General features: G+C 53.6%; 7 protein-coding genes across 7 annotated transcripts; 4 read left to right on the top strand and 3 right to left on the bottom strand.

The window, feature by feature from the left end:
- Positions 1-803: 803 nt before the first annotated feature.
- MYCGRDRAFT_93000 (uncharacterized protein) lies at positions 804-3,039 on the top strand (the record flags this gene model as incomplete). The annotated part of the gene is made up of 6 exons (XM_003852711.1): positions 804-891; positions 1,194-1,293; positions 2,165-2,370; positions 2,426-2,488; positions 2,677-2,782; positions 2,928-3,039. 6 exons carry the CDS (start codon positions 804-806, stop codon positions 3,037-3,039), a joined length of 675 nt encoding a protein of 224 aa, XP_003852759.1.
- Positions 3,040-5,385: 2,346 nt separating this feature from the next.
- MYCGRDRAFT_104355 (uncharacterized protein) lies at positions 5,386-6,465 on the top strand (the record flags this gene model as incomplete). The annotated part of the gene is made up of 1 exon (XM_003852712.1): positions 5,386-6,465. A coding segment is annotated over one exon (406 nt), but the record flags the coding sequence as incomplete, so codon positions are not given.
- Positions 6,466-8,081: 1,616 nt separating this feature from the next.
- Positions 8,082-8,820, bottom strand: MYCGRDRAFT_92998 (uncharacterized protein; the record flags this gene model as incomplete). Its single annotated transcript, XM_003852013.1, has 3 exons — positions 8,082-8,400; positions 8,451-8,571; positions 8,691-8,820. 3 exons carry the CDS (start codon positions 8,818-8,820, stop codon positions 8,082-8,084), a joined length of 570 nt encoding a protein of 189 aa, XP_003852061.1.
- Positions 8,821-12,153: 3,333 nt separating this feature from the next.
- MYCGRDRAFT_41456 (uncharacterized protein) lies at positions 12,154-13,458 on the bottom strand (the record flags this gene model as incomplete). The annotated part of the gene is made up of 1 exon (XM_003852012.1): positions 12,154-13,458. One exon carries the CDS (start codon positions 13,456-13,458, stop codon positions 12,154-12,156), a length of 1,305 nt encoding a protein of 434 aa, XP_003852060.1.
- A 637-nt stretch (positions 13,459-14,095) lies between these two features.
- MYCGRDRAFT_19391 (uncharacterized protein) lies at positions 14,096-14,617 on the top strand (the record flags this gene model as incomplete). Its single annotated transcript, XM_003852713.1, has 3 exons — positions 14,096-14,137; positions 14,303-14,409; positions 14,470-14,617. Coding segments are annotated over 3 exons (297 nt in total), but the record flags the coding sequence as incomplete, so codon positions are not given.
- Positions 14,618-15,164: 547 nt separating this feature from the next.
- MYCGRDRAFT_104352 (uncharacterized protein) lies at positions 15,165-16,432 on the bottom strand (the record flags this gene model as incomplete). The annotated part of the gene is made up of 5 exons (XM_003852011.1): positions 15,165-15,273; positions 15,334-15,415; positions 15,465-15,858; positions 15,915-16,025; positions 16,346-16,432. 4 exons carry the CDS (start codon positions 15,923-15,925, stop codon positions 15,200-15,202), a joined length of 561 nt encoding a protein of 186 aa, XP_003852059.1.
- Positions 16,433-16,839: 407 nt separating this feature from the next.
- Positions 16,840-18,329, top strand: MYCGRDRAFT_71742 (uncharacterized protein; the record flags this gene model as incomplete). Its single annotated transcript, XM_003852714.1, has 1 exon — positions 16,840-18,329. The coding sequence occupies one exon, from the start codon at positions 16,840-16,842 to the stop codon at positions 18,211-18,213; it is 1,374 nt and encodes a 457-aa protein (XP_003852762.1).
- Positions 18,330-20,454: the final 2,125 nt, after the last annotated feature.

The raw sequence follows: 20,454 nt of genomic DNA, 5'->3' as shown, positions 1-20,454 counted from the left end.
AGATTCTTACGAGCGCCCCTCTCCAAGCATCGAAATGCTGTCCGACTATGACCGCCACACTGCTGACAGCGCGACATACTACATTCAACTCTGTTCCACGATCCCACGTGCGCAACGCAGGAAGTATGACTTGCTGGGAAAGTATGCTGCCAGGCCCCAAGAGGAGGCAAGACATGTGTCGACTCGCACCAGGCTCGCCAGAATTGCGATAAGTACGATTTGGATCTTGCGAGATGGGGTGGGTGGAAAGGATGGAAGAAGGCCTACGAAAGACGAGGGCATGGAATTGGTCGAAGGAAATGGTTTTGGGTGCGCGGAGATGGAGCATATGGCCGAAGGTGACTTTGGTCATGTCCGACGGCTTGACGAGAAGCATTACATCGACAACTCCTTTGACAGCCGGCTCAGGCAGGTGTCGACAATTTCGCAGGATTGCATTGGCTTGGGAGTACTTCATGGGGCCGGCACTACTCCTTGCTTTTGGTCCACAGGTACAACGTGTGGAAAGGAGGCATGGACGCAATGTATTTGTCGATGAGGACTTCTTCGATTGGGTTGTCGGTTGTAACTAGGATACAGATCTCGTTACGTTCCGAGCCACGCACACCCTCGTCGACCATACCTCATACCTCCGCTCAGTTCCGTGCTTATTCTGGGCGGCTCCTCTGCTTCTTATTGCCTGCTGTCTTGTCCAATTTCACACGTCTTTCTCTTTCAAAAACGCGCGCTCCAAATTCTGGAAGTCCTCCTTGCAACAAGAGCTAAAGCCAATCCGCAACCGCAACCAAACTCACCACTCAAAAATGAAGCTCTACATCCACGCCATCCTCGCCACCGCCATCACCCTCGTAAGCGCCGAATGGCAACCCTGCGCCCACGGCGGAGAGGGAAGTAAGTCGTCCTTGTTCGCAAACAACAAATTCTGGACCCACGCTGATCATTATCCTGGGAAAAAAGCGAGCTGCAAAACCTGGACGTCGTGCTGCAACGTCGGCAGTCAGGCCTTTGGATGCAATGCTGCTGGATTGTGTCAACGTAGGTCGACTCCCTTTGTGTCGACTTGTGTGTTTGTGGCTGACGGAGGGGAACTAGTGACCTGTGAGACTGGAGGCGAGTGGTGTCCGGCGGACAAGATGTGCTGCCCGACCGAAGGCGGAGCCGCGTGTTTCGATCCTAAAGAATGTATTCACTAGATTGGTCATGGTTCGAGATGGATCTTGGAGGATGTGTCCGGTGGAGAGAGGTCTTGCAGGAGACGAGGCGATGGAACTTGGTCGGAGGCGATGCTGTACCGTGCGAGGCGCAGAGGTCAAAGGCTTGATCTACAAAGGCCACGCTGATTGCTGATCGGCGTTTGCAAGCGTGGCAGAAGAATGAACATGCGAGACGTTCATTCGTTCCAAATATGTGTGAGCTGGAAGTCCGCCATCACTGCTTTAGCTGGAGCACTTGGGAGAGCCACAGACACTCGACAGACCTGTCTGCCTTGAGAACGCCAACACACGACAACGTAGCTGCTGCACGCTGTGAGAACGACTTTGTGACGAAAACACAGCTTGAACGGCTGGATGGGCACAGCCGAATCGACCCCTGCAAGCACCTACCTCCGCTATTGCATACTGAGAAGGACGAACACCCTTGGCTTGGGAGAAAGTCACATCACCTTGAGGAGCGTCTGTGGCTGTTGCGGCTAATTCAAAATGTCGCCTTACATTCTCTGGAGGACATAATCATCGAGATTCGTCGCACCACGATATTTTGTCGAAGAGGACCTCCGGTTGAGTTGTCAGTTGCTGGAATACAGGCTGCACGGTCCAAGCATCGTCGTTGCCTGTATTGAGCCATCTACTTCTCTGCCTTTATGATTTCCCTCGAATAAGGCGCTGGTTTCTGGGAGACGGACTTCACGCTACAAGCATTACTTCCCTGCCTTTATGCTTACCCTCGATGAGGCGGAGCATGTCCTCGGGACCTCATCGGCCCCCCCACACCTCCGCCCGCTCGTTCCCTCAAGATGACAGTAGCCCGCCGTCCTTCCTGTTCCTCTTTTCTCTACCGCAACAGCCCGCACTTCCTCTCTTGCGAACGACTCCTTCTGCACTTCCTCTCTCGTGCCAAACGTCAAGACACCTTCTGCCCTTTTCCGTGCTGATTCTTTAGGCAGCTCTCCCGCTCTTCCTCTCCTCCCTCTCAAACATCCTGTTCACACTTTCAAGCTCTCTGGTACAGTCATCTCTCTCGTCCAACCAGAACGACCCAAACCGCCGAATCCCACCTATCATCTCAGAATGAAGCTCCACGTCTTCGGAATCATCGCTGTCGCCACTCTGGTGACCGCTTGGCGTCCCTGCGCCAAGGGCGGAGAAGGAGGTATGTCGTCCTTGTACATACGAGCTCTCATTTCCAGACTAATATGGTCGACCAGCGGGTTGTGGTGCCTGGCCATGCTGTGGACACTACGGATGCGGTCACGACAATCAATGTCACCGTACGTTTGATCACTCTCCTTTGTTGCCTATACGCTGTGTTGAGTCCTGACGAATTGAAAAGTCCAATGCGAGTGGGGAGGCAAGTTCTGCCGTGATGACGACCATGTTTGCTGCAGCAGCAATGTGGGACCTGTCTGTCAGCCCGGCGATTGCAATTGGGATCAGTGATGACTGCGAGGAACCTTAGTTTCGGGACGGGTATTGCAGGACGGGGTAGGGAGGAAGGGTGGAGGGATGGAAGGAGGTCTTGCAGAAGCATGCTGTATGGTGCGAGACGCATATCCGGGAACCTTGTAGGTATGGCTGGAGGTGGCTTTTTCATGTTGGGCCGACTTTACGGTTTGACCTGTAATGTAGTATGAGGAGCCCGTAATATCGGTGCGATGCAGCGATCTGTAAGAGCTGTGCCTCTTCTCGTCACTGATACCACGACCGAAGATCGACGGAGATCAAGGTCCCAGAATTCGGAGCACTTCCTTCGCCGATGAACAAAGTGAACAAGAGTCGATGCACAACTCTCGACTCTGCTTCTTACAAAATCTCCGGATGAACTACCGTTGAAGCCGTTTGACATGAAGTCTGGCAGAACTCCGCAAACCAAGCCACCAGAAGATCAGGGTCCTGACGATTTGAAGGGAGGGAAGTCGGAATTGCAGAGCCGGCCGATGGACGTTCAAATGCTTTGTTTTTCTGTCATCCGGATGGGAGAGGTGGGACTCCTATTGGTTTGGAGGGTTATGGTGATGGACAAAGCACTGTGGAGGAGGTTTGAGGCGATGTCGAAGGTCCAGATCAGTGTGGTTGCGATAGGACTTGGCTGTCGCAGATCCAGACCAGGCCAATAACATATATTCAACAACACAACTCATCGCGACACTCGAGACGTCTCAATAGCAACGTCGAATCATCGGCACCACGGCATCGATATGAGCCAGCACCGGCACGCGGACAACAAAAGGTGCCGAAGATGGAGGTGCTCGCCGACAAGGATGGCTGGAGCAGCTGAGCCCTGAAACACGAGGCGGTGATCTTTTTTCTTTCCCGCCCCTGGCGATCTTTCAGGTACGCGCGCCCTCACTCGCGGGTACCTGGTTGTTTTCCAATGTCGGTGCCTCGTTCATCACTGCATCAGCGCCTGGCGGTGTCGCTGGCTGGTGCACGTTCTGTTGCACTGCCGCACCGTTCGCATCATGCTGGCAATCATGCAATATGCTGCTGCAATTCGCAAGGCTGCGTGCATGCAGGGTGTCAAGTTCGAGCGGTGGTGCGACGCTCGCGCAGGAGTAGACGCCGTGTTACTGCAGGCCATAATGGACTACAGATGCCCAAAGGCAGGAGGTGATTGCGAAGTGCATTCTGTACTGTATGTATGTAGGAGGCAAATTGCGACTTCGTTCCCACTTGGAGATGTTGCTCTCCTGCAGGGGAGACGCTATCCACTCCGAGTCTCTGGCGGCTGCCACGTGTGTGATCGGGCAGCGGCCAAAAATAATTCAATGGCTTGCGAGTCACTCGCATTTACACAAGAGCTGACGAATGCTCGAATGCCTGATTGTCAGCCGACTTCCTCAGCCGAATGATCAGACCAGGAGTCACACGGCAAAGAGTCGGTCGTGCGTCGGCACATGGATGGCATTTTCAAGGCTCATCGAAGTCACTTTTACGATCCATGCCAACTCTTCCCTGAACCTGCCAGCATCTTGCACAGCAATGACGGAGGATGTGCCGGCACGCAACGGAGCCTGGAGGCGTTTGTCGCAGAGTCTATCCGTCAGATCCTTCTCCCGTGCTTCCTTGACGGAATCCTGGGCGCCTCGCGCGCGGCGCCGGTCGGCAAGCGAAATGAGGACGTCCGCAATGGGGGTTCTGCGTGAGAGACATTATTGAAACGAGGCAAAGACAATTTGCCACTAAGGAGTGGTTCACTCGGCAGTGGTCTTAGACTCTTAGGGCGGTGTCGAAAGAATGAACGTCTGGAATGGTTTGAGATCCTGAAACAAAAGAGTGGCGCATCTTGTCCTGCTTTGTGAGAGACAGGGCCGATCACTTTGGTGAAGCGAGAGTTTGGATCACGAGTCCACGACGATCAGTACCCCTGCTGTAAGGATCAAAACTGCGGTCCACATGAACCGCCAGCTTGTCCGGTAGCGAGCGGAAGCCGACCAGCACTCCGCTGTCCGCGTCCAACGGCGTCTCCGATGGTTTGAAAGCATATATGTGGAGTGGTTTATTCTTGGAGGAGCACAGTTGACAGTGGCGCCATCTGAGGCATCGAAAATGGCATACGCATTCCCCAGAGTCGTACAACAGAAATGTGACCTGTCGTGTCGTGTAGTGACTCAGTCTTGCTCATGGCAATGTCGTAATAATGAGATCGTCAAACGAGCGGGCATCCCGGTAAGTCTCAGGAACGACTGCATGGCGGGCGATGAAACGCAACGAACCAAGACGGACGATATGGACAGGGGAGTCGAACGAAAAGGTCAGGTGTGCGTCTGGGCAAATAATCCCAGACCGGAGCACATCAGCGAAGTTCAGCCTTGGTCATGCACCGCTGTCGCGACATCATATGATTCTCTGCTCATCAGTCGATAATCATTTTCAATTCACCGCCAAGTTGCGCCGAGTGGATTGAGCTCGAGACTAAAAAGGCATGTTCCTGTCGGATCCCGCGCGAGCGCATGCAGAATCAGGTACACACCGCATGTTCCAAGGATCATCCCGCGGGTTGGGCGGCAGGTGCGTTCCCTAAACTTTGCATCATTGGAAATGACCCGGGAACATGGTTTGAGTCGGTGCTGTGGATGGGGCTGTCCTCTCCCACGCATATAAACGTCCTTTCCTGTCCTACCACCTGCTTCTTGGCCGATTCCACTCTTTCATATTCCAACGACCTCTCGACTCTTTCACCTTCCACTGTTGACCTCTTGCAACCACTCGAACACCAACTGGACCGTCGACAACGACTACCACCACACAACCAACACCACACACAATGCCTGCTACCTGCCAATTCCCGCCTTGTCCTGGCCCACCACCAAACCGTCCTCTGCCTGACATTCCCAAGTGAGGAAGAACTCTGTTCAACAACGCACGACCTCGACAAACCACCCTACCTCCCGCACGCAACGACTGTACACTATGGCACTTCTTCTGAACTATCGAACCAGAACGACGTCTGCCACCTTCTCACATGCAACGCTCGATCAACACTCCCCGAGCACATACCGAAACGATCTGCAAGGCGATACAAGCAGCAGCAGGAAGCGAGCAGGACTCCACCTCGGCGGTACAAGAGATGACTCGGATGTCCCTCGACCCACCCACCTGCAGACATTACCTATGACTAGCGAGCCAGCCGCATCTCGTTTCATCGCTCGCACTCTCTCCACATCGCCTTCCCTGCTCATGCACCTCCAGGCGGCTCCGGATATCTACACCCACGACGACGATCCCGTCGTCTAATACACCATACACACGATACGCAATACACCATCGGCTCCGGCTTGAGTCTCCTTGGACGCAACACGCACATTCGCATTTCACAACGCCGCAGGCCGGCCTTGCCTGTACCTTTCACTTGTACCATCAGTCCGACGGATCACAACCATCCTCGGCATACATTTCATCGGCGCATTTCTTTCCTTTCGGATAAACTGGACACATCCAGGCATAGAGGGCATCTCATACAGCCACTCGCTATACATGTACTACTACACTACTATTGGTAATTTTGCTGGATGAGTCTGGGAGGCTTCAGGCATGGCAGACACTCTGCGACGCCGCTCAATTGCATGGACTGGGAATGAGGATTTTTGAGAGTGGGAGAGACGGATACGACATATACCCCATCGGCAGCAGCGATTTTGCGCGCGCCTTGCTACGTTATTGAGACTTTTTTTGTTGGATAAAAGATACCTATTCCTGTTAATGCATTTGGCCGCACTCGAGGCGCCATCTGAACACTCATCTGAACATTCACATCTTCTCCGGTCTTCACGTACTTTCAAGATCACCTTCACCCCGACATCGACTCGCTCACCGTATGTTTTACACCGCCAGTGTGTGACTTTGAAACTTTATGAGCTTCACATTGCATATACTTTGCTTCCGCGGAGCTGAACTCAGCTTCCCAAAGCTTCGAACCTGTGACGTGCCTGCCCACACCTCCATACCTGGTACTTTTCTGGGCGGCTTCTCGGAGCGTATGCCACGTCAACACCGTACCTGATCTACGTATTGACGTGATCGCATTCACTCGAAGAGGACGGATACACGTGGACGAATAAGCTGTGTCCTTTACGACTGGGATACGAGGTGAGAATAGCCGCTCTTTTACGTGGGTGGGATTACCTGCCGTGTTTGTCGTAACTTTGTCCACTTTGTGCCGGTGTGGCACGGTTTGGAGGATATGATTGGTTAGGTTTATTCTCCGAGGACTCGAGATGGGAGCAGGGTATCGGATTGAGAATGACTCTTCGTTTGCGAGTATTGGATGAGGTGGGATGGGATGCCTGGTTTGTTGCGAGGCGAAGAAGGCAGCAGTGTCGACATGGGTGAGACCGAGTGCCGTAGCAACGCTGACTCAACTTGTATGGCACCCGAGTCGAGGTGGAGTGAGGTTTGCATGACGAGGTGCAGTCGAGGCTGGAGGTGTTACAGTGCGACGACTCTTTCCGAAACTGTGGCGGTCCGAAATACGTCTTGACTTCACCTCATGGCTCATGCTGATACAATGCACGACATTTGTCGCAGCGACGCCGGCAGATGTTGAGACAAGTTATCGCACCCACCACGCGGATTTGCTTCAGCCACTCCATACCATTACTCTTCGTGGAGAAGTGACCGCGACTCGACCGCATCTTCAGGACAGTGCGGTCTTAGGATTCTGATGACACTCCCGAGACCAGCGCTGCCATCGTCCAGGACTCAGCCACGCGCAGGTCGACGCCGGCGGGAACAACACGACGATTCTGTCGGCGACGTCACAAGCCATAATGGTACCTGGCTTCTCGATCCCTGCCATGAGGAATACTTCGAACCGCCGACAAAGTAACAGCACCACCAGAAGATTAGTCCATTGCACGAGCGACTTAGCCATTCAGGGCTACGCAGCTTTCACACGCTCGTACCGCCGGCGTCGGTACTTGACCACATCCGAGCAAGGAAAGACCTCGATGGAAAACGTGCGAAAAAAAGCTCGTCCATCTCATCTACCGAGACTGTGGGAAATTTGAACCAGCGCTGTCTGCTTCATCCTTGTTGCTTGATCTCGGGTACCTGCGCTAGGCTGCTGAAGTGCCGGCTCGCGTGTACAATGCCTGTCAACGTGCTTCGACATTTTCGTCTGGGTCTGATTGGAAAGCCAAGCAGCGAGGAAGAAGCCTGCAGGTCACGGATGTGCTGCGCCGAAACGTGAGGCTATGTGTGGAACACTCGAACTTCAACGACGAGCTTGAGATTTTCGACTGTGTTGAGGGTGAAGAATTATGTGCCTTGCCATCCTGGCCTCACTGACACCCGCGGCAGCGTCTTGCGATTCTAGTCCGGCCCTTGTCCTCTCCAACATCCACATCTATTCCTACGGCTCTTTCAACCCCTCCAGATGCTGATCAATCCCACATCGGTATTCTGATAGCTTCCATAGCAACCCTCCACCTTGTTGCCCTCCGGCAGGTATTGCGGTTGTGCTCCGTTGACTCCTTCGACCCGAACCCTCGCAGTCGAACCCTTTGTCAAAATCCAGACCGTACAGTGCGCGGGATACGAGTTGACCGTCATGCCGGCACCGACGAATTGCAGTGTGCTCTGCCAGTAATGCCAACACATGACCTGTGTGTCGTCCCTTCGTTGCCAGTGGCCGTAGGGTGGGCGAAGACCACCGGAGGAGAAAGAGACGCCGGGACCGAGACTGCGAACATCTGTCAGAAGGGCCGGAGAGCAACGGCGAAGAGGTCTTACGCGTAGCAAACATATCCTTTGGTGAAGGCTGCTCTGGGAAGCCAGCCTGGGTCGTACATCGCGGCTTGGTCTTCGGGTGGTCCGGGATTGTCAGGTCGGAACTGGGAGAGCCACCATCCATCTGTGAAAAGGATCAGCGAATGTGCAAGACCGAGGTGCGGACACAAGCTGAGGTCTGCTACTGTGGCCGGAGACATGGCCTTGGACGGAGCTGGACCGTCTTCTGCAATCAAGTCTTACCATTGTTAGGACACTGGGCACAGGGCGGGAGGGCACGGGTCTCGAGATGTGTCTCTTCACGCTGCTCGATCCCGAGAGCAGAAGCGCCGAGGGCGAATGCGGCGAGCGTGAAAATTGAAAGAGCATGCATCGTTGCGAGGTAGGTGTGGTGAGTTTGGATGTATCGAAGAATGGTTTATGATGCGGCGTTCTTTCTACTTTTAAGTATCCTCTTCACAGGAGAAAAGACTCGATAGACTTCCTCGACATACAAGGGAACCATGATGAATCGGAGGTTGCGGGATCTGACAGATCAGATCATCGTCCACTCCGCCCTGGGAACACGAGGCTGACGCCAAGGATCGGCTTGCGGAGAAATTGAGCCCATGGATTATCGCTGATTCCTGCAGACCTCAGTGGTTCGGTTTTCCTGATGATCTCACGATCTGACGACCAAATATAACATACTTTGATGCTTGATGAGCGAATACAACACCTGGACCAAAAGCAAGAAGTAGTGCATAGCCCCTTGGGCATGTCGCCGGCCTTTCCGTGCCAATGCGAGCTCTCGATCGACTGCCGGAATGTGCTCAAGCAGGGTAGATAGACTTTTGTCGACTGTCCGCGCTATTCCTGTATGCAGGATACATGTTGTATGCTAATTTTGTTGCAGCCCTAAAGACAATGTCGCAGTTGCCAAAGTCATGGATGCCGGATCAGAGATACCACATGGAGCATCCGTCGATGCCGGAAGCGAACGGGAAGAACCAAACCGGAGCATCGAGCATGACTGCTGAAGTGCCAACAGACCACGCTCGACACAAGACCTTCCTCAGCCGGTGACTCCTTATCCCACAAAGATTTGAATGAGTCCGACTTCGACATTGCGAGGGCTGGTGTCGAAAGTGTCGGTCAAGAGAACGTCACTGTGGTAGGACGTTATGTCGTAATAGATCTACCGCGACCCCAGCAGAGTCAGATCCAGCCTCATCAAAGCCTGATGTCGTCGAGATGGGCCGCCGACGTTCGCTGGATGTTTCCAACCTCGCTTCCTGTTTGCAGTTCGTTCACTGTGACTCGTGTGCTGAGTTCTCCCTGGCTTCCCCAAGACGACATCGATTGAGTTGTCGTCGGGCGGTACATTGAGCGCCAGTCCTCGCGTCCTGAGACAGGCTGGGGTGAAAATCACCCCAGTCACGCAAACGTGGGAGGGGTATATCCGAACTTCTCCCTGCAGAAAGGAGGGGAAGTCCTGCATTGAGTTTTCGACTCGATTGTCGACCAGATTTCGATGCGCGCATTGCTGGAAATGGTCTGGCGCGGTCCGTATCTGCAGGTGTCGACATGTGATACGACACCGAAAGCAAGGATTGCTACCTCGCGATGAGCAAGAACCTCCAAGTACTCGAAACAGGCTGACAGTCGAGCTTCTTCCAGCAGACATCATCAGAGGTAGAGGTGTCGAGTGAAGCCCAAAGCCATAGCAAGACTTCTGAGGGAGCAGTGCGTTGATCGCGTTGAGAGGAACCGTGTTCATCAGGCTGCTGGCCACTCCGGGATGTCTGTCAGTTTGTGGACACCCATGTGACGAACTTCGTGGAGGCTGAGGATCTCGCTCGTTCGCAAAGCTTCCCCCGGCGGCACGATGGCTAGACTAGTCCTTGCCTTCAAAGAGAATCGTGGGGGATCATTCCTCTTTGACTTCGTGCCATGGCCTGCTTCCTCGTTGTGCATGGACTCATGGGGGTGAGGTCGACCCCACGCGCACAGGTCTGGACGCTCATTGCGCTAACAACAGGCGCAAACGATGCTACTTTGGGCCATGATGACCTTTTGACGGAGGCCGTGGGTTCGCCTGGCCACGAATGTCCACGAATGGATCTAGGTATAGCGCGAGTCCGTGCCAACGTTTGGCGAGGCCTCTAGTATTACTCGCTCGCGCGGCCGCAGTAGAACTATTGGTCCAGAGCATGATGCAGCAATTGCCTCTCATGAAGGGATCCCTTGGCCTTTGGTGTTTCCGATTGCCCCTTTCCTCACGTCGAAGCTACATATCACTAACGCTTGCTTCGTGCGACAGCTACAAAGACATATGCTCATGCTAAGCAGAGGTGGAAGGGTCGAAGTCACTCGTGTTGTGTCTCGTTTGCCGTCTAGCTGGATCGACGATGGTCAGCGGGCGTCGGTGGAAGGATCGAAGTCATTCATTCTGGGCAAGCCTGATTGTCGCGGGAGTCGGGCTGGTCAAGCGTCAGTCCAGCAAAGACACATCTGCCGCGAGTACGACATAGCGATGAAATCACTCCTGCTTCACTTGTGCTTCCTGTGGTTGTCAGAGACGTCCTTTATGGCGTAACTTTGGGTCAGGACGTGAGAATGAACTCGTTCGTCACGCACACCCAGGCCGATGTCCATTTCTCGCGGTTGGTTGATGTTGGATTTCGAACGAGTAGAGGTTTCGCTAGGAAGAAGGATATCGAATTCAGACATGGAGCCTCAGAGCTGAAGGCGATCATGGATGTTGGCAGATGAGAACTGTCATCGAAAGAGATCGAACGAGTTGAGCTTTCCTGCGCATCCAGCATTGTGTTGACGACGTTATTAGCGGCGGGCTTCCTTGGTGAATCGGTGCGTTTGAGCACACCATGCCTGGTCCATGTATAATGAGGAGCTCTCAAGCGCTCAGTCTCGAGACTGTCGATGCTTCGAGCAGTGATTCGGCTGTACTGTACAAAGAGAGTCAACGCGCGTTGCGAAACTCTCTTTTCAGGATCGAGTCGAAATCATGCTGGACTCTCTTTCCAAGAACCAGTCACGTCATACCAAGGTCTCTTTCCAGGATTGAGTCGACATCGCACTGCAATCAAAGCAACTTGTTGTAGATCCGATCTCGGAACCTATAGCGTAGGCTGTTGCCAGCTCCAAGATCTTCAGAATAGGGAGCATAATAGCACTGGACCTGCTGATATACACTTAAGCACAGATAGTCCTTGTTAGACCATGTTGAACACTGGATAGAAAATGTACGCTCGCATGGCCATGGCGGTGTGGACTCTGCATTGGTTTGCAAATGGCCACATCAATGGCGATAGGCTGAAGTCAGGATCCTGGGTCGCTCGCACAGCTGCGAAGTATTGTCCTCCCGCAACTCAATCGTCGTGGGATGATATGTGCTCGCCGATTCATCCGCCGAGTCAAGGGAAGGTCTGAAAAGGCAGAATCGTCGGCCGCATCACAATGCCGGACAGCTTATGGCGTTGCGAGCTGCAGCAGTTGACACGAGCAGGAGCCTCTCTGACTGATATTTGCTCCCGCGCATTAGCCGTGGTTTGTTCACGGACATCGCCTTGAGGGATCACATTGGTGAGATCCTCAAGCTCAGACGGGATGGGTCGCAAAATAGTGATATCGATGAACAGGGCCTCCTCCCGTATAGCCTTGGGGCAAGTCGTCATCATATTGCAGGTAGAAGACCTTGTTTGTATCAACCTCTTCGAATTTGAAGCGTCGAACGAGCCAAGCGTAAAGCCTTGTGAGGTCGGAGGATTGATAGCACTGCAGCCGACGATAATGCGTAGGAAGCGGGCCGCACTGCTGTAATCAGAACGTACGGTAAGTGTATGAGCCCTTCGCCGACAATTGCAGTCAACAGCACTGCCCATAGCTCAACTCGTTCAATCAGTAGCTGGTTGAGCTCTTCACCAAGGCTCATGCTCTCTTGTTCCTCGAGCTCGAGTCGCTGGGCGATTCCCCGGTATTCGATGCCCCAACTTGTGACTCGTGGCGCGATCGCGCCTATCTCTGGCCTTGAATATTGGAGTGATGACAAGATGTGTTGGCCGCATCTCTTGAAGCGATCCGGGGAATCTGCCAGCACAACGCCTGCGACAGCGGTCAGGTCATCAAGTGTCCCTTCCTCGTCCGTCTTTGGATCCCACGCGAGAATGGAGTCGTCCGGACACTTCATGAGAATTTGTAACTGCAACCTTTCGAATGCCTTGTCGCCCTCTCCGTAGAGCAAGGGCATATGGATTCCGAACAAGCCAAGCAAACAGTACGCTTGATCTTCAATTCTGGTGGTCCTCCGACCGGCGGCCCACGACAATTTCTGCGCCACGAGGTATCCGCCATAGCCGTGACCGGCAAAATACAGAACCGTGTCGGGAATGCGTGTCAATGCCGCAATCCTGGCGGCGAGGCCATACTTGCTCCCAATGGGTGTCCACGCGGCGTCGTAGAAGAGGACATCCTCCGGACCGATGAGCTCCTGGAGCGTCCAGCCTCTGGTCCACCAGTCACTTGACTCCCAATTTCCTCCCTTGTCAACGTCACTTAGGTAAGCGTAGCAAACAGCCGCCTCCCTGTACCAGCCGAGCATGGAATTGATCGACTCGGAAAGCTCTGCACTGGATCTCTTATCGATACAGATCGTATCGACCCATCCCCAGTCCCAGTCTTGCGAGGCGGCTAGCTGGCAGAAGCGAACGATCTTCCTATATCCAGATGTGTCCCTCTTGACGCCTTTCCGATAGTCTTTGAAGGTCAGCTCCTCCGTCGCTACAGCCCATCGATGGGACAGGATGGCGTAGGCCGGTATCTCCCAAGACACGAACTCGGCGAGTTCGAGCGTCGTGGTGTTGATGAGCCGCATTCTTTTCTCCGAGTTCGATGAGAGCGAGGAGATGAGAATCAGTCGTACATTCAGCGCGAGAGAAAAGTGGATGCGAAGGCGGATGAAAGCTGTACGAGCTGCTCTCCGTCTTGTCTGACGTGCATCTCGCTTGAGCATCGATCAAGATGGGTGGCCCGCTTGGGAGGCGAAATTCGGTAAAAGCAATTCACTGCGCCTCGACAGCGGAAGAGCCTGCATCTCGTGAGCAGCTCATAAGTCCTAAATTCGGCAATGGACAGCAGGATGGGCGCCAGGCCCATCCACCACTGCCATTGAACAGTCAAGTCCTGGCATCGCAATCCGCTGCAGACTCTGGCTAATAATGACGACCCTACCGGCTCAGCTATGTCACTTCTTTTGCAGCAGGCGAAGCTCGTCTCATCATTCAGAGGGGGGACTGAAATGCAATAGAGCGATCAACATGGAAGAAACCATTGCATGTGTGATGATGATGAGGAGGAGGAGGAAGACGATGAAGAAGTCAAAGGCGCCCTTGTGCTCAGATTCCACGGCTGCTCCCGCCGCCACGTGAATCTACTCTCCCAGTGTCTTGAAATGCATCGACCTCATCTAAACGGCACCAAATCTCCTCATCAACACACCGTCAATTTGACATCCACGCACACCTCAGTCGACAAGCATATTCCTCTCGAAAAAGTCCTTCAGTCCACGAATGTCCCTCCGCCTCCTGCGCCCCCAAGCGCAACTCCGCCTCTTCCAAACCACCCGCACAATGGCCTCCACATCAGCTTCATCAACATCTCAAACACCCATGGAAGATGCTCTTCGATCAAAGGTTCGTATCGAAATCCATTCATTCGGCTAAGGATTCCAATCCTCGAACCACTCTCAATCTCTTGCTTTCCTTACCACAACTCCACCACATCCAAGTCCAATCCAATCCAAGCCTTCCGTCTCACAACCCGACATACAGTATAACACAACCTGACCGCAAGAACAGATAACAGCAGCCCTCTCCCCCACCTCCCTAGAAATCCACAACGACTCCCACAAACACGCCCACCACAAAGCCATGAAGGGCTCCACATCACAGGAAACTCATTTCCGGTAAACTTACCACCATCACCTCCTCGCATCACTCTCCGACCAGTACTGACTCAATTCCAGAGTCAACATAACCTCCCAAGCCTTCCTTTCCAAACCCCAACCCGCCCGGCACCGAATGGTCTACGCCTTACTCAAAGACGAAATGGCCGTCGAAGGGGGGATTCACGCGTTGCAATTGCGGACGAGGACGGTGGAGGAGGAGGAGAGGGTGAAGGGTGCTGCTGCTGCTACTGGGGAGTCGTAGAGTGTTGAGGTCGATGGTGGTATCTATCCGATTTTCAGCGTTTCATAGCGGACGTGGAGTTAATTTCACGGAATGTCGGAAATGATTGAGAGAAGGAAAACAGATGTGAAGGTTTCGTGTTGTAATTTTCGTTTCGATTTTCACCTCTCGAGAAGTTGCCTGCTGCAGGTGTGGAGCCCATCTATAGGCATCGCACGGAAGTCACATCTTTCTTCCCTTGTGAGCACAAACTCCCAGGTCGAGTTCATCCCAGCTTGTGCTCAAAGACGAAGAGCAATTCCATGCAAAAAGAAAAAACAGCAGTTCCCATTCCGCCCTGAAACCCTGACTCCTTCTGCCGAAAACCGCTGCGCCTCGCTGATGCTCATGCTGGAAACAGTACTATACACAGGGGGAATGCGATGCTTTGGAAGATGTGATGTGACTTCTTCTGCTGCTGACGGGGACCAATTGGTTCGACCGTGATGATGCAGGAACTTCTTCTTTCTTCTTCGAGTAGGTGAATGTTGTCGTCGTGTGTTGGTGTAGGTGCGCGAGCGCGCGAGCTCAAACATCCGGGGGCAGAACCTCGTACTGCTCGCCGCCCTGAGAGTTGAGGAACGACATGTAGCAGTTCCAGCCTGAGTTGTGTGAGTGGTCAGAAGCATGTATTGAGGAGAGATGTTGGAAAGATGACTCACCCAGAGAGACGATGTTGACGACAAGCACGCGGTGGCCGAGAGGCACGTACTTGAAGTTAACGAACTGAACGAGAGGCCAGATCTGTCGATAGGTCAGCAATGAGTTCTCAATGAAAACTCGATCGACGTACCATCCAATTCTTCTGAAGAGCCTTGAAGTAGGTCGACTCGAGCTTCTTCTGTGGGTCACTGCCCTCCATAATGGCCATTGACGACAGGAAGACGAAGAGGTTGCAGGTGGCAAAGATGGTCTGGTCGGCCGCCACGCGCGCAATGATCTCCAGGTTTGGCTTACCAGGGATGACGATCTTCTTCTGAAGAGCGCCGAACCACTTGGTGGCGATGGGACCGAAGACGGCGCCTCCGTAGAGAGCCATGCGTGCAGTGCGTCCGAAGTCGTGGCCCTTTCCCTTAGAAAAGTTGCCCTCGACGGCGTGCTGGGCCATGGCATCGCCAGTGGCGAAGAGGACGGCGGTGGAAGCACCGGCAGCCACCAACGGGCGGCGGATGGCGAAGGCGCGGTATCTGCGGCGTGTGAGTGAGTGATGGTCGCATGAATGGATACCAGGCGTTTTACTTACGCAGCGAACATGGTTGCGGCTGGTGATGTTGTGTAGGTTGTTGAATGTGTATAGTTGGTGTAGGTTTCGAATGAGTGTCGGTGCTACTTGAGCGCAGCAAGTGTTGATAGTCTTGAAAGGTCAGTGTTGTTCACATGACAAGTCGGTCGGTCGGTGGAGCTGCTGTCAATCGCAGATGTGGTTGTCGAATATACTTGTGTTCACCTCAACACTGCTGCTGATGAGAGTCGTGATGAATATTCGAACGGAAGTCGCTTGAAGCCTCATGGACCGAGACTGAAACGACTTCGTCGATGGTTACTGCATGGGTGTCACGTTGTCGAGTTGTCGTTTCCTCCGTTTGATACCTCGAGTCCTTGGTTGCCGCTGCTGATGCTGCTTGCCGCGCCGCGCACGAGATGATGATATGCGAAAAACCACGAACAACGTACCTTGGTAATGAAGCTCCGATAAAGCTGTCCGATGGAATGTCCGCCGAGTGATGCGCGCGATATGGTGCAAGAGTGGTGATGTTGTTGTGAAGATGCAAGTAAGAAGGTCGTGTTTGTTTCGAAGTTGACGATTCGAAGCTCCAAATTTGATTAGAATCTCGAGGAGCTCCATCCCTGCGCGGTGATCTCACACCCGCGGCGCTAGTGGAAGCCTATCCGAGAGCCGCAATGCATGCCCTGGATGCCCCCACCACGCCATGTGCACGCCTTTCGACCATGTGCCTGGACCAGAGAGAGTCAACCATAAAATCAACCTTCAATCTGGATGAGGAAAGAGTTTATGTTAACGACAGACGCATTGCTTGCTCACGTCTTTGTCTCGTAATGGTCGCTTGACCACGTTGCGAGAACACCCGCCGACAGCCATACAGCAAACAATCACCACTTTCTTGAAGTCCAACAGAACGCCTATCACAACATCCTCCACCGCGATCATGGCCAACACAGCCAACGACACGCCGGAAGGCATCTTCTCGCTCCTCGATACCGACCTCTACAAGCTCACCATGCAATGCGCCGTCCTGAAATACTTCCCCGACACCCACGTCCGATACAAGTTCACCAACCGCACGCCTCAGATGAAGTTCACGAGACAAGCTTTCAATTGGTTACATGCTCAGATCAGGAAGCTGGAAATTGTCGAGGTGACAAAGGAGGAAATCGAATGGCTGAGAAGGACGTGCAAATACCTCACACCTGAGTACCTCGACTATCTACAGACATTCCGATTGCGGCCTTCAGAGCAGGTGAAGGCTTCATTCATGCCGGACAGTGATGCCACAAGCGACTCAGTCACAGGTGAGGTCTCCTTGGCGATCAGCGGTATCTGGGTCGAGACAATCCTCTACGAGATCCCACTGCTAGCCCTCACATCAGAAGCATACTTTAAGTTCGTCGACAAGGATTGGAACCACAATGGTCAAGTCGCCAAAGCAAAAGAGAAGGCCGAGAAGCTCTTCGAAGCAGGCTGTGTCTTCAGCGAGTTCGGCAGTCGACGCAGAAGAGACTACAAAACCCACGAGATGGTCATTCAAGGCATCCTCCAAGCACAAGAGGAAGCAAAGAACAACGGCAAGAACTGGAAAGGCAAACTCACCGGCACATCCAATGTCCACCTCGCCATGAAACACAACACCACACCCTCCGGCACAGTCGCCCACGAATGGTTCATGGGCATCGCAGCCATTACGCAAGACTACGCCAACGCGAACGAGAAAGCGATGGAATACTGGATCGGCACCTTCGGGCCAGGCGTGCTGGGAATCGCACTCACCGACACCTTCGGCACGCCATCTTTCCTCAAAGCATTCGCCAAACCCGCTCCTTCATCCGACTCCAGCAGAACCTCCTCCGCCTCACCCTCACCAACCTACGCACAAGTCTTCGCCGGCGTACGGCAAGACTCCGGCGATCCCCTCGAATACGTACAAATGATCCGGCAATTCTACTCCAGTCAAAACATCACCTCCCCCAAAACGGTCGTCTTCTCCGACAGCCTCAACATCGACCGTTGCATTAAATACAAGCAGGCCACTGAAGCCGTGGGTCTCACACCCGCATTCGGCGTCGGCACATTCTTCACCAACGACTTCTGGCATCTGAGTAAAGATGAGAAGAGCGTGCCACTCAACATCGTGATCAAACTGAGTGAAGCGAATGGCAACGACGCGATCAAGTTGAGTGACGACAAGGGGAAGAATATGGGTGATGAGGGGCTGATGAGGAGTGTCAAGGAGCAGGTCGGGTATACGGAGAAGAGTTGGAGGGATGGAGATGAGGCGCATCGGTGGGATAAGAATGAGGGTTGATGCATCGAGGGACATGCACGAGCATGAGAGGGTTGCAGGTGAAGGACAGACGGCATACGACCGAGCGAAGCGTACATAGCGCAAGATACCCGAACGACGAAATGAAGAGCCAATCTGCTACTCATCCTCTCTAGCCCGGACTCAACCTCCCAGCATTATGAAGGGGCCCATGGGTGCCTGTACGACACTCAAATCAGCATAGCCACTCATCGACAACTGAGGGGAGGACAGCATACCCCCAACGTAACCAACAACGTCCAAACCCCTATAAACCTCGCCCTCTCCTTCTCAAAAAAAACGTCTCCGCCACAACTCCACTCCCATACGCCAGCGCCGGACACAAAAAGAAGCTCACCAGCGCCTGGAAAACCGCCATAGCCACATACGTCCGACTCAACGCACAACCCACATTAAACCCCAAACGAGCCGATCATGCTGATGAGCCATATCGGCCGTCGACCATAGCATTGGGAGAGGGGTTTCTAGAATAAAGGCGCCCAGCCGAGGACGAGGATTTGCAGGGAAGTGAGGGAGCTGGCGTGGTGCATGGAGGTGGAGAAGTCGAGGGCGATGGAGGAAGAGACGGAGATTATGGCGGCGGCGGTGAAGGTTGTCATCATGGCCTGTGAGGGAGGATTAGACTGGGGAGGGTTAAACTGGGGATGGGTGGGAGAGGGGAAGGGGCGTACGTGGACGCCGACGACGGTTAGGTTGGCGTTCTTTTTCCATGTTGGCCAGTTGTAGGGTTCGGCTGGGTCGGTGGAGCGGAGAGGGGAGAGGGAAGAGGTCGAGGGTGCCGTGGCGGTGGAGGAGGTAGTCGCGGTGTTCTTTGGAGAGGTGTGCGGTTGGAGACGTCTCGGGTTGGGCCTCATCGCCGTCTTGGTCGGTGGATGTCTTGCCGCCATTCAGATCCTTTTCACCGTCCATTACATGCTGCTGGTGGTTCTGGTGGACGTCTTGCAGATTCGCCATGTTGAACGACGACGAGTCCAGATGAGGAAAGTTGGACAAATATTAACCTCGCAGTTGCGGATGTGCCATCAAATACTCGTTCTGGAGGCTCTTGGATTTTCACATCGCATTGGAAGGAAGACCTCGGCGTTGAGAATGAGGTGGAATCCAGAGGCATGGGACGAACGCAACACATCGAAACAATCCATGTATGTCCTGCAGCTCTTCACATAAGATACGACAGGATGAAGAGAAATGTCGCTTTTTGATACTTGGCTGTCGAGCGACTGGACGACTACACGCAATTCATGCCTCTCACTGACGACGACGCGAACAAAGCCATCAGCTCGCTCTCCGACACAAGGTCTATCTCTCTATCCACGAAGCATGGCAAGGCGAAACTGTCGACTGACCTTCAAGCCAGGTGAAGTCTCCTCGCAGTGGCAAGGTGGATCTCAACCACTCACGTATCTGGTGGAGATAACAAGAAGCACCGTCTGGCCGGCCAGCAAGCGGCTTAGCCGAAGAATCTTGGTGTGTTCGACAGGGATGATTTCGCCATCTGCATAAAGGGTGCTTTCAGCCGTGCGAGAATAGCTTTATCGACTCTTGTTATTCGGCAGAGCTCCGGGCGGATACCTGAAGCTCCCAGTGAACACAACTGTGGGTGTGGCTTCGCAGCACAAGTTCATGCTGCTGCAATGTACGAGCCGAGGATCTCCGGTGGTCACCGATGCGTACAAGATCCATCGTCTGTGACTATGAGTATATGGAAGTACGAAGATGTACAGCGCAGCTTTTTCGAGGCAAGTTCGGCGGGCCAAGACTTCTATGTCGTGCAGCAGAGAGCGTGCCTAGGTAAGATTGTGGGAGTAGTGGCAGGATACCTGGTCGGGAACAGCGGGGAAAAGCGCCGTGAGCACCGGTCTTGATAGAGACGACCACCTACCGTGACCCTGAGTCCATGAGGCATCGGCCCTACAAGTGAGGACAAGAATGACCGCATGCCAGGCTCTCGGTAGTTCAAGAAGGTCGCCCATGACCGAGGAGGCGGAATTTGTGCTTCACAGCGCGCCGAGTGCAAGATGCTGTGCAGCGACATTGCGATTTGTGCCATGTATGCCACTTTAGGTGTCTGCCCACATCAGAAAGGGCCAGTCAGTGTTTGAGCCGGCAAAGCTTCCAATTTCTGATCCACCTCGAATGTTCGTTTCGGTCAGGGAACAGTAGAGATCGGGAGTCGCGATCTCTTTCGATTGGGCTGCATCGGTGGTCGGATCCGTGGACGCG

This window comes from Zymoseptoria tritici, chromosome 5, assembly GCF_000219625.1.
Source record: "Zymoseptoria tritici IPO323 chromosome 5, whole genome shotgun sequence".
NCBI classification, from domain to species: domain Eukaryota; kingdom Fungi; phylum Ascomycota; class Dothideomycetes; order Mycosphaerellales; family Mycosphaerellaceae; genus Zymoseptoria; species Zymoseptoria tritici.
Note: the sequence above shows the minus strand (reverse complement) of the source record. Positions and strands in the feature narration are given on the sequence as shown.